Here is a 12,563-nt window from a genome sequence, read left to right on the forward strand (position 1 = left end):
TGTGCATTTATACCCTTTTCTTCTTGTGACTAGTTCAGTGAAACGATGCATTTTAAAATCTGAAATAAGACAACTATGATAAACTATTTATTTCTGTGACAGTCCAAACTGTCACAGAAAAGTATGTCTTGAACGTATGACTAAATATTCATGAAAAGTTTTATTACTGCATTAATAAACAACCATTATTTAATGCTGCTTTGGCCTCCTTTTACAAAAGAAAGAAGTATGAACCTGAACACACATTTTTACATGTCTGCAGAGGAGCTGTAAGTCATTAATGAATGGCAATTGCAGTAATGACATAGGGACAACTTTTTGTGTTAACACAAAACTCCCCCAGGATATTTTCCACCCACAAGAGACAAGGCAGCACTCTCTTCTCTTGACAGACTCTTAGCCATTACTCTCACAAGAGAAAACTTCTCTGCCCATCTGCCATCACTACAGATCCCCAGACTAAACACTGCACAACCTCCGTGTCCTGACCACTCAGAAAATATTTTCCTTGGATCTCTGGCAGTTCACTGCAAATCATTAGAGAAACTGCAGTTACAGCATTAATAGCCATAAACCTTGAGCTTGTTTGCAGGTTGGTTCTAGCAGGGGGCAGGACTACTGTATACCCTTGACCAACGAGCAGCACCTTCTCCATGGGGAGATTACCCTCTTCAAGCAGTGTGCAGCTTTGGTAGGGATGCACATGGAACACTGAGGAGGAAGTGGACACCCACTGAGCCAGCCAGGTCAGCTCAATCAACCTGGTCATCAGTGGGGTGACAGATGTTGCAGCCAGACTGCCCTCACATCCAGGGGTCTGGGGCCCTGGTTGATTGAATATGGGCCAGCAGTGCCATGGCAGGCATCTGAGATTTGACACAGTCAGTATATATTGTTCCATTTTTATTTCTGAGGAAGAGAGTTGGGAGCAAGCAAAATATCCCAGTCAAGTATTTATTTAGAATTTATGGTCAGGCAAAATATATGGCTACATAACACAAACAATTCAATGACAAAATTCTGCCACACCAATATGTAAAATTATTTATTTTCACTTTAATCACATTACCATTTCAGGCATTACAAATTAAAGGTTTTTCTCTTAAAGCATTCAGGCAATTACAGGAAGAAACAGGCATTTTCACACGTTTCACAGGGTCGTACTTCCATCTGCAGGCACCCAAGTACCTTCAAAAACCTGGAAGACCTACATCAAATGTAGCTCCCTCATGGATGGGCTTCAGATCTTCCAAACAACATGTCACTTCTTGCAGATGTCAATGAAAGGTTTGTTCTTTACCTGTAAGACAAACCAACCCTCAAATTACTTCAGTTATAACAGATTACTTCAAGTTTTCATTGCAGTCTGCTTATAACTCTTTTCTACCCCATAAACATTCCACAATTTGGATTTTTTTTTTAATTATGACAAACAGTTCTATTTTCATTAATCATAGAGACTTCATCTAAAATTTTCCTATTGTGTGCCAACACAGCAAAATCTGTTCAAATGCTGAGCTATGTATTGGTAGCCCTGGTCTCCATATCTCAAAAAAACCCCAGTGTCCTTTGGGACAAATGCAGTTCACAGTCCACCAATTGTAAAAACCGACTCTTGCTAGTACATGCAATTCTAGGAAGTTTTCTTCATTTGAAAATACAACTTTTACTCATAAATGGGCACATACTTCAGCAGCAGCCTCAAAACTTCAGAACTAGGAAAGTCTTAAGATAGGCATGAATTGTCTGAATACTCAGTTCAGCAGCAAACTGTTGAAAAGCACCTTCTCCAAAATACAAGCTCATTGACACTGTAGGATTGTCTGTTTGTCATTAGATATTTATTTGCAGGCCACCTTCTGCCACTTTTAAGCACCATTCATTTAATTTACACATGCATCTCGTCAATCCCTCTGGTTTCTATGCAGAAAAACAGATGACATGATCAGTCAACAGGCTGGAATTTTGGCTGAACTAGGTGATCTCACTGATTTCTGGAGGGATCCTCCTTTTTCCCAGGAATGTAAACATCTGAAAGCATGCAGATTATCAAAATTTGCCACTCTCCCAAACACAGGTGGTGAGAGAGGGGGGAAAGTTAGGAAATTAAAGAGCTGAGACTTCCAAATCTAAAAGCAGGTTTTCAAACAAATAAAGCTTTCATCTTGAGGGTAAATAGAAATACATAGAAAGTAAGATCAGGGAAAGCTGATTATGGTCATATATTAGTTAATTTTTTTTCAAAGGACAAAAATTTCAAAAGCTTAAAAATGCCTCCAAATGTGGACAACACAGTAATCATGTGGACATACTTTTCCATAATAGGAATCCTATTTCTAGCAGAACTACATCCTAATGGTCTCAAAATGAACCTAGCATGTAGCCTAATTTGATATGATGTTTACAGAGAAGATTTTCCCACAGTTGGGGTCTGGAATGTGATCCAGTACATGTTTTCTCCTCACCTATGAAGTATTTGATGATTAATTCATCACAAACATTAAGGTAGTACACATGGATATCCTTCACATTCATCACTCATTTCTAATAATTTCTCCCCAAAACCAAAGACCAAAGATTAAGATAATACAAAATGCATTGAGGTCATTAATGGTTTTGTAGTGGACACTGGTGCACGAACAACTCTAACACTAGATTAAGACTTTTACCAAGCTGGAAATTTATCAAGATTATTCTCTTTTATTTTGAAAATGTGGAAACATATCTGATCTTCTTTTCCTGAAAACAAATTAGAAACCCTTTCCCTTTATGTGGTACTAGCAAGGGTAAGATGTCAAATACCAACCAACCAGAGATGTTACATACAAAAGTTGTGCTGAACTGCACAGTCTGTCCTTGGAAGGTTTTACCAATTCAGCAGCCCAGTTTGAAGCAGAATTTTTCCTTTCAAATGGCTTATCAAAACCTCCATGGATGATTTTATAACTTCACTTACTACAAAAAAATGCACTTACTGGCTTTTCAAGTACAATTGGGTGATCAGGAAGAAACTCTGGTTTCTTCTGAGAGAGAGAAACATTCGAAAGCTTCAGAAGGAAATCTCTGCTGTATTGGATCCTTTCTGTGAATATGCAAAATCACTAAGTTCAACATTCTTGTTTAAGGGATTAAGATTGGGAATTTGAAAAAATTATTGGGTTACTTAAAGAATGGTAGAAATGCTACACATGGAATATAAAAATCAGTTTTAAAACAGAAGTAATTTAGGTATTATTTTGCACCAGGAAAATCTGAAGTAAATTACAGAGCATTGCACTTTAACTGTATCCAACTGACACAGTAAATCAACACAAAAGAAGAAAAAAGGTGAATTCAACCTTACACCAGACAGACCCACTGTATCTTGTTCTAATTAGCAGAAAAAACATAAACTGGTCTTGAAACCTAAAAGAAAATCTGTTTATAACTCACTCCAAAGTGGCACCAATTTCTAAGGGATAACAAAAACAGGGTGTCTCTTTTCTTAGAGCTAATAAGTTAAATGCCTTTCAACACCTAAAAGTGATTACCAGATCTGCTGCACGTAAAATGGCAAACAGATTAATAGTAGGGAAATACTTTTGAGGGGTTATGCTGAATCAACAAGAGTTAGAGCCTTTGCTCAGAACATGTAGGCTTCTCATTTGAGGCTATAGCACTATCTCTACTATGGCACAGCTTTGGATACAGTATGTCTAGCAATGTCTGTATTTAAGATGATATTTTCAAACAACAGCAGAAACAAGAGGAAAGGAATTAGGCAAAGGAACAAACTTCATCTCTGACCCTTGATGAAAAAGAAGTTTATTCCTTTAGGAATGATGGGCTTCCTGCAAGATTGTTACACTGTCACCTGATGAACAACAGGTTTTGTTTCTCAGATTGTAGGATGTTGAAAAGAGAGAAGCTGGTATCAAATATGACACAAATTTTTTCCTGCCTTTGAACACAAATGATGCAGTAACTGGTGAATCGAAGGGAGGGTGTATGGGCAACTTGGAAAAAAAAAACAGTTTAAAGAATATAAGCATACTTGAAAACTTATGGCTTCGTTTCCTCCCCTTGATTAAAAACCTATGAAGATGATGACTTTGTAAGGCCTTTGACACAGTCCCTACCACATCCTTCTCTCTAAATTGGAAAGATGTGGATTAGATCGGGGGACTGTTCACTGGATGAGGAACTGGTTGGACAGTTGCATCTGATCTCATGTTGGAAAAAGTCCAGAGGAGAGCCCCTAAGTTGATCACAGGGTTGGAACATCTCTCCTGTGAAGAGAGGCTTAAATAGTTGGGGATGTTCAGCATGGAGAAGAGAAGGCTCTTTGGGACACTCTGGGGCAGCCTTCCTGTACATAATGGGGGTCTCCAAGAAGGCCAGAGAGGGACTTTTCAGAGGCATGGCCTTAAGCGGAGGGACAGTAAGTTTAGGTTAGATATGAGAAAAAAATTCTTTACTGTGAGGATGGTGAGGCACTGTAAAAGGCTGCACAGAGAAGTTATGGATGTCCCATCTCTGGGAGCGTTCAACATCATATCGGGTGGGGCTTTGAGTAACATGGTCTACTGGCAGTTGTCCCTGCCCATGGCAGGGGGTTAGAACTTGACGATCTTTTAGTCCCCTAATACCCAAACCATCTTATGATCCAAAGAGTAGTGGTCATGTCTGGATGTAGATCAGTGAGTGATGACTAGGGTCCCTTAGGGTTTCATATTTGGACCAGCACAGCTGAGTATCTTCATCAGTGATAAACAGTGGGATCAACTGCATCCTCAGCAAATATGCAGGTAACACCAAGCTCAGTGGTGCAGTTGACACACCTGAAGGACAGGATACCATCAGAGAGACCTGGAAAAGCTGAAGAAGTGGGCCCATGGGAACCCCATCCTGCACTTAAGAGCTGCTGAGACAGATAATTGAAAGCACAGTACCACTGAAGAGATATCAAATGGAAATTACAGTCTGGAACTTAAAGTAGAGCTGAACATAAACAGAGTTCTAGAAGGAATTTTACTGTGCAAGGAAAAAAGAAGAAAACAAAAGACTTATTTTTAAGCAGAAGCTGAATAGTAGGATCTCTAAAGTTGTGTAACTCGGAAGGAAAATATTACAACAATCAGCAAACAAACAGAAGCCCTTTGAAAACAAGTGTGAGAAAAAGTTTGACAGTGTGGAGAATTGTAGAGTAGACTCAGGGAGGCATGACAGAGCAATTAACCACTGAAAACAGTCCAAAATACAAGAGACCAGGATCTGATGAGAAGCTGTTTAAGATCTTGTAGAACAAAACAATCTCTACCCACCACAAGCAGAATCAATGAGAAAGGATGAGAAAGACAACACCAAACAGACAGGACTTGATAAGTCTGTCATCTAACTAGATCCAAGAACCAGAACTATCTTCTGTTTATCAAGATCAAAAATAGAAGAAATGAACCTGAGCTTGAAAGGAAATACATGGAAGACTTACTTTCAAGTCAGTAACACACAACAGAACAGAACTCAGCTCAAGAACCTGAGACATGGTAACCTCAGACTGACAAAAATACAAAAGCTTCATTAAAACTTAAATGAATTCTTTCAGTTTTTGAGTGCTAAGAGCAAAATAACAAACCACATCTTCAGAGATGGCTTAAGGATTGGAGATTACAGATGGGTGCCTGATTACAGGCAGACGCAGACAAAAGAAACAAACTGTCTCAATAAACTGGTGACCTAACCTGGGTCACTGATGCAGTTTCTGTGACATGTTTAAGAATGAAGAATTAGGTAGGAAGCAGGGCAGAGAAGTACCATGAGAATGCATTTGAAATCTGATATTATCCCTTAAAAAAAAAAAAGGAGTAAAATTTTAACTTGGTTGAACTCCCAGTTCTCTATGAGTACAGTGGCAGGCAGTAGAGAGGGAAAAGCATAAGGAGCAAACCTTAAGGACAATACTGATAAAAAACCAAATCATCCAGGATTAATCATAAAAAAAGTTAATTCATATCTAGTCACCCAAATATTATTATTTCAGAACCACTGCAGTAAGGAAGGTTCCTGGAAGTTCCTTCCAGGACAAGGAAGCCAAAATGCGGAGTTCTTAACTTGATTACATTCAATAGACTGGATGCCACAACTAAGCCCTGCAACAGGCTAAAGGATGCAACTCAAATCTGTACTTCTACACACACAAGCAATCAACCCAGGATTTTGAGTGAAGGATTGTTTTTATGTTTGGAGTCTATTTTTTCAGCAGGTTGATTGTGGGTGTTTTGTTTGTTTGGTTTGGTTTGGTTGGGCTTTTTAAAGACAGTTATATGCAAGCAACTCTACCAGTGGAAGTTTTCCACCTCAGTTATGGTCAGATTTACACCTTCTTTAGAATGTTATGCGAAAAGCAGAAAAGGTTCATATTGCTCTCAAAATCATCAATGCACTGGCTGATCAGAAAAAATTAAAAGTGCAGCCCACATCACTTCATCACTTGTCCTCCATCCAGAAAATACAATCCTGATACAGCTCCCCAAGCAGTATTTTACCTTTTTTTGCTCCTGATTCATGTTGTTTTGGCTGACAGAGCATCACAGTTTGAGTTAAGATCTTCACTTCAGTCATTTCAGATGACTAAAATAGGAAGGAAGTTATAAAGCTTATCTCCTTTAGTCATATTAAAAGAAGGATACATGTTTCTTAGTTAAAAGTAACAGTTGTAGCACAGTTTAATTTGCACCTGTAGAATGTTACTGTTGATTACAAATAGTAAGGAAATAGTTCAATAAAACAATACAGATGACCATACTGGAGAGACCTTTTTTACACAGAATGTTACAGTGCCACTGCTAGTTTTTCAAAAGAACACATTTATCCTCTCCTTTTCTATTATCTCACCTGGAACACAGCCACAAGCTGCTACATTTGGGAATAATATAAACAGGAAGGACTTTCATTAAGACCCAAGGACGGACTTGGATTCTCTCACTTAGCAAAAAGGTTTGCTTCATAAGCATCAAGACCCAATATCCAGAGTATAATGCCACAGTTTCTTCCAGCTGCCAAAACCTTGAAGAAAGTGGTTTGGAAAGTTGGAAAAAAGTTTATCCTCAAGAGCTTGTCTTAGCTCTGAAAAGGCTCTACAGGCTTGAGGAACCTTAACATCACTTTGAGTCATACGGGAAGCGGGCAAGAACTGAAAACTGCTCATCAAGCAGGGGTTGATAGGGCACTATTCAGATGGTACTTGGGGTACCATGAAACAGTTCATGGTCAAAAGTATTAACAACTCTTTTCCATACACTATGTTAAAGAAGAAGTTTAAAAAAATATTAAAAGTACATCTATACTTATATCAAACAAATGCAATATGCAGCTACAGGTAGCTAAACACTGATGAAACTGAATATTACCACATTGATGACCAAAGGCTTATTTAAAAGGGAGTAGTTTGTTCTCCTCAGTAATTACTGCTCAAAGGACAAGTGTGTTAATTTCTCTATGGCAGATCAAAGATAGGCTCCCAGTACTTTGACATTTTTTTTTAGTTAAAGGCAGCTTACAGAAGCTTAATACAATAAAGAAAGACTACAAGACTACTAAATAATAAAATAATAAAAATTAATAAAATAATAAAGTAAAAATTAAGGAACAGGCATTTGTTCTAATAAAAAAAAATCCCATCTATCAACGCTCTGAAATAGCATTCAAATCAGAATCAACCCAAAGTCAAATTCAGGCTCTGAAACATGAAGCATTCCAATTGGAAAACTTCAAACTTCATTTTCCAGCAAACAGCTACAACCAATTTCAAGTCTGAAAAACATATCCATATCATATCCACAGGCAAGCACTTCTAGCAATAAAGCATAAAGTTTCATGATATTTGCTGTCTCAAATGAATTTGTGCATGTGCTAAAAACAAAAAAAATTCTCATTTTATTATTTACACAGAATAAGTGAAGACAGAACACATGCGCTCTAAGTTTTAAGGAGCTGACTTAAATTCAGTGAAAACTAAAGAAATGCCGCACAGATTTTCGTAAGAATCTTAAATTCCTAAGCTGCATTTTCCAGCTATTAGTGCATGCAAATATCAGGGAAAGGCATTGCTGAAACTCAAAATTCTTTTCAACAGTTCTGACACTGCTGGTTTAAAGCACTCAGAGTCAAGGACACTCCTAGCTGGAAATAGTTTTCATTTGCTTACATAACAGATCAGCTGACCTCCAATTTATAAATAATTATATATTTCCTCAACACTCACCCAGTTAACCTTACTCTGCAAACATACTTCAGTGCTGCTGGGTAATTCAGTCCGAATGTTTAATGCAATGGGTGATGCTGGAGAGCATAAAACATTAAGAAAAAATTATTTCAGTAGACTTCACAGTATTATTTTGTGATACTTGCCCCAAGAACACTCCTTGCTGCACACAGATTACATGGGCGATTATTCACAACTTAGAAGCTCTACATCACCACAGGACCTCTTTCCAGTTTCTTCCATAAATTTTATACAAAGTAAAAATTTATGATGTTGCTTATTTTCAGTCCACACCAGCGCAGCTGATGATTTTCTGACCACCAAAAATTTCTAACTTAATAATAACTGTAATATTGCAATATCTAGGCTTTAATCCATAGAGGTTTAAAATTTAAATCGAAATATTTACACCTGACATAAATACTGCATGTTTTTATTCTTAAAGTTTTTTGGGTTTTTTTTGTTTTGAATTTGTATGAAAGCTAGATAAGAAGAACACAGTGCAGAGTACTGTATTTGCAATAAAATAATCTGTTAAATTATGTGTATTTAATGTTTTCAATAGCAGGAGTCAGCTACCCCAAGAAACCCAAATCTAACAGAGAAGCCTGATCCAGCTTTCTGAAGCTACAATTCAGATGCCAAGCTAGAGCAGTACCAAAGAGCTCTGCATAATCTTAATACAGTTTTAATTCAGATTTTATCACAGAGATTATGTCCTAAGATCAACACACAGCAAAATATTTACTCACTGTAGTTTAACAAAATAATTTAAAGACAAAACACCTTACACATCCTTGTTACTTCCCTAAACATAACCCAAACTTTGATAAAGTGAAGTGCACCTTAGCCGTGCCACTCACCTTGTTTAGAAGACAGTTGATGCACAGGTCGTGCTGGCTGAAGGGATTTACCAATAAACTTTTTTGCTTCTGTAACATTTTGAAACATCGCACTTCAAAAAAGCAGCTGAAATCATTAGCATTCAGTTTCACACATGGGTGTTAAGCAAGAAGAGCAATCTACCTACTCCTTGTTAGTTGCATTTGACAAGGCAATATAATATCTGGGTAGGAAAAAGCAGAAAGGTCTGATGCATAAATTTTTTTAGGCGATTGAACATGCTGGATAAAAATTGCATGAAGACAGAATCAGACACTTCTCTCATTTTTCCTTCCAATTGAGCCACCCTAGCTTCCTCTCAAGATTCTTTCCTTCTGTGTCTATGTAAACATTTGGAGAAAGGAGATGGAGACACGACGGAAATAAGGAAGCCGTTATCATTTTAGTTCAATGGGTTTTTAATTAATTAGTATCAGTATACCCCTTATCAATCTGCTGTGTGCACAGGAGTGCCTTACATATCTATATAAACTTACAGGACTGGTTTTTAATAGCTACTTCAATTAAATTAATACAGTTTTTTATCTTACCACTTAGCTACTACAGAAGCATCAAAAACTGCTAAAGTGGTGCTGGGCTGAAAAACCTCACACTTTAAGTAAGCAATTAGTTGGAAAATGGTCATTTGTAGCATCTGTATCTTAATGTATCTCCTCATCACCATCTCTTTTGTCAACTGGGACATTTTATAATTTGAAGGCATTTCAGTGTTTTTTAGAGAAAAAGGATACCAGAAAGAACAACTGTCACAATAAAAATGATACTGATTTTTTTTTTCTCTAAGGAAGTTTACAAGACAAGGGAATAACTGTTATAGCAAAAAAAAAAAAAAAAAAAATCTAGAAATAATCATGACTGTAAGAGTTACAATTACATTATCCATTTCGAGCATGAAACAGGAAAAGAGAAGTTAGGCTATTACACCCAGTATCATACCCAACTTTAGCTGGTCTTTGTGCTATAGGAAGAAAACTAAAAATCATCTAGAATTTATTATATTATAATTTTTTGAACACTTCTAATATAATCAAATAATTTTCCAAAATATAAAGTTTGAGCCCACCCAGGTCTAGAAACCAACTGTTTGATGGTTACTGCCTGAATAAGAACAACTTAACTAAAGCTAGGAAAAAGAATTCTGGTTTGGTTTTCTAATTTTCCTAGCCTCTCATCTTAAAAAAGAAGACTTCAAAACTGTAGTCGAAAGCAGCAATGAAAATTCCTGCAGCTCAATTAACTAAGACTACAGATATGGAGGACATATTTCATTTTACCCAGATTAGGAATGCTTGTATAAATCACATTTATCTTAGATAGTGAACTTCCACAAAAAGCAATGCAGTAATAATACACATTTGCATCAGAATAGCGGGGAAAAAAAAAAAGAAAAAAAAACCAGCAAAAAACTTGCCCGGATGACAAATTATATGCACACATTTAAAAACCGTAAAACCTTAAGAGGCTGGCTAGCTTCTAGACTGCAGCACAGCTCTATTTTTTGTAGTGTTCTGACAATAAAGACAAGCTGTGTGGTGACAGCAAAGCAACACCTTTTGCTGCTCTTCCCTCACCCTCCCTCAGGAAGACTCTAGGAAAGATCTCAACAAGTTATCTAGCACAACCTCCTCAATTAATAGGGTGTTCTTTCTGTTCTTATATAACCTCCTCGATTAACAGGGTGTTCTTTCTGACCAGTGTCAAAGAAAGTGGAGAAAGATTCCTTTTAATAGCTGAAAAATAAACTGCTTCCATGAGAGACTACTGCAGTAGGGGCAGCATCCCAAGAATTCCCTCTTCCAAGGCTTCTCTGGGGTCATTCCCATGGGAATGCCCAGCCGAAGGGAAGCCTTCTGGCACCAGCAAACAGGCCTAGAAGCAGTTCTCCAGAACCTAGGAAATTTTTTTTAGTATCTTAACAAGGTGGACATTAACAGCAGCCATCTTCCAAGAGCCCATCTCGCGTGTTTGGAAGGCTCTTTCCTAAATGCATGAAGGGGATTTGACGCTATTTTCGTGAAAGATCCCCACGAGTAACCAGAAACCTACCGTCCAAGAAATGGCACCGCACTGCCATTTAACCCCACAGCCCCCAAGAAACAAAACCTCCCTCCGCCGCTCCCCGCCCAGCCGCCGTGCCCTCCTCCGGGCCGGGGGACGCCCAGCCCACCTCCAGCCGCCGGCAGCGCCGCGATGCCGCTGGCCGTGGGTCCGGCCGAGCCCCTCGGTCCCTCAGCGCGGCCGGGCGGGGCGGCTTCGCGCGGGGCCGGCCGCGTGCCGGGCGGGGCCGTTCAACGTCGGGCCGCGGGCCGGGCTCGGCCGGGGCTCCGCGGGGCTGCGCCGGCGCTGCCCGCCTCTGGCCGGCGCTGCCCGCCTTTGCCCGCCTCTGGCCGCCGCTTCCCGCCTCTGCCCGCCGCTGTCCGCCTTTGCCCGCCGCTGTCCGCAGCTTCCCGCCTCTGGCCGCCTCTGTCCGCCTCTGCCCGCCGCTGTCCGCCTTTGCCCGCCGCTGCCCGCCGCTTCCCGCCTCTGCCCGCCGCTGCCCGCCGCTGCCCGCCGCTGCCCGCCGCTGCCCGCCGCTGCCCGCCGCTGCCCGCACCCCCTTGGCATTCAGGGGAGCGGAGCACACCTGAGAGCTGCCCTACGAGGCCCTGCCAAGGAGCAGGAGAGGCGAGATGGGGTGCTGCTGCCCAGCTCCCTCTGGGGTTAGACCTGAGGAGACAGATGAACGTGGTGTCCTCCTCTGTGCCACAAAGGGAGTCAGGTTCTGTCAGGGCCTTACAGGGGAAACTGGGAGAAAAAAGTGACTTGAACACAACTAGGAGGCCTCTATACCTAACCTCATCCAGGAAAAGGGCAATTGGAGGCCTTGGAAAGCCGTCAGTGAATACTGCCCTCACCGATCTGCCCCTTGGCACCGGGCAGCGGGACCAGAGGACGGCCTCTGGCTTCTCAGTTACGGAAGTGACGGCATCCTGTATGGTTAGGAAATTCTGATTTTTCTCTCTTTTTTTTTTTTTTCTCTCACAACATGTAGTTGACAGTAACAATGAACTCACCCTGCTAACTCCCAGAGGAGCACACTAAAATTCCCTAATATTAGTTTGCTGGACTTCACCTGACTTAAGTATCTAATATTAATTAAAAGTCCTTAAGTTTTCACAGATTTTTTTTTAACACATATATTTCAATATCACCTACTAAGAACTCCAGAAGTTCAGAATAGGAAGGTAACACCAAGTACATAATCACATAAATAACAAGTAATTAATTATTAATATCCAATGTTAAGATTTATAGTCCTGGCTAGTTTGTAAAGACTGTTTTATTGTTTCCATCAAGCATATTGGCTCTGCTTTGCTGTAGTCTCTGAATTTTATTAGGCATTATTTATTTATTAGGTATTCGGAGATGAATACTGTCC

The 12,563-nt window shown here is 39.7% G+C and overlaps 1 protein-coding gene across 1 annotated transcript; it reads right to left on the minus strand.

Moving 5' to 3' along the window:
• Positions 1-1,036: 1,036 nt before the first annotated feature.
• C1H8orf88 (chromosome 1 C8orf88 homolog) lies at positions 1,037-11,326 on the minus strand. The gene is made up of 6 exons (XM_066335777.1): positions 11,313-11,326; positions 9,106-9,197; positions 8,243-8,319; positions 6,525-6,609; positions 2,976-3,082; positions 1,037-1,300 (listed from the first exon to the last, which is right to left on the minus strand). Exons 2-6 carry the CDS (start codon positions 9,191-9,193, stop codon positions 1,262-1,264), a joined length of 396 nt encoding a protein of 131 aa, XP_066191874.1. The 5' UTR covers positions 9,194-9,197; positions 11,313-11,326; the 3' UTR covers positions 1,037-1,261.
• Between the last annotated feature and the right edge of the window lie 1,237 nt (positions 11,327-12,563).

Source organism: Sylvia atricapilla, chromosome 1, assembly GCF_009819655.1.
Source record: "Sylvia atricapilla isolate bSylAtr1 chromosome 1, bSylAtr1.pri, whole genome shotgun sequence".
Taxonomy (NCBI): Eukaryota; Metazoa; Chordata; class Aves; order Passeriformes; family Sylviidae; genus Sylvia; species Sylvia atricapilla.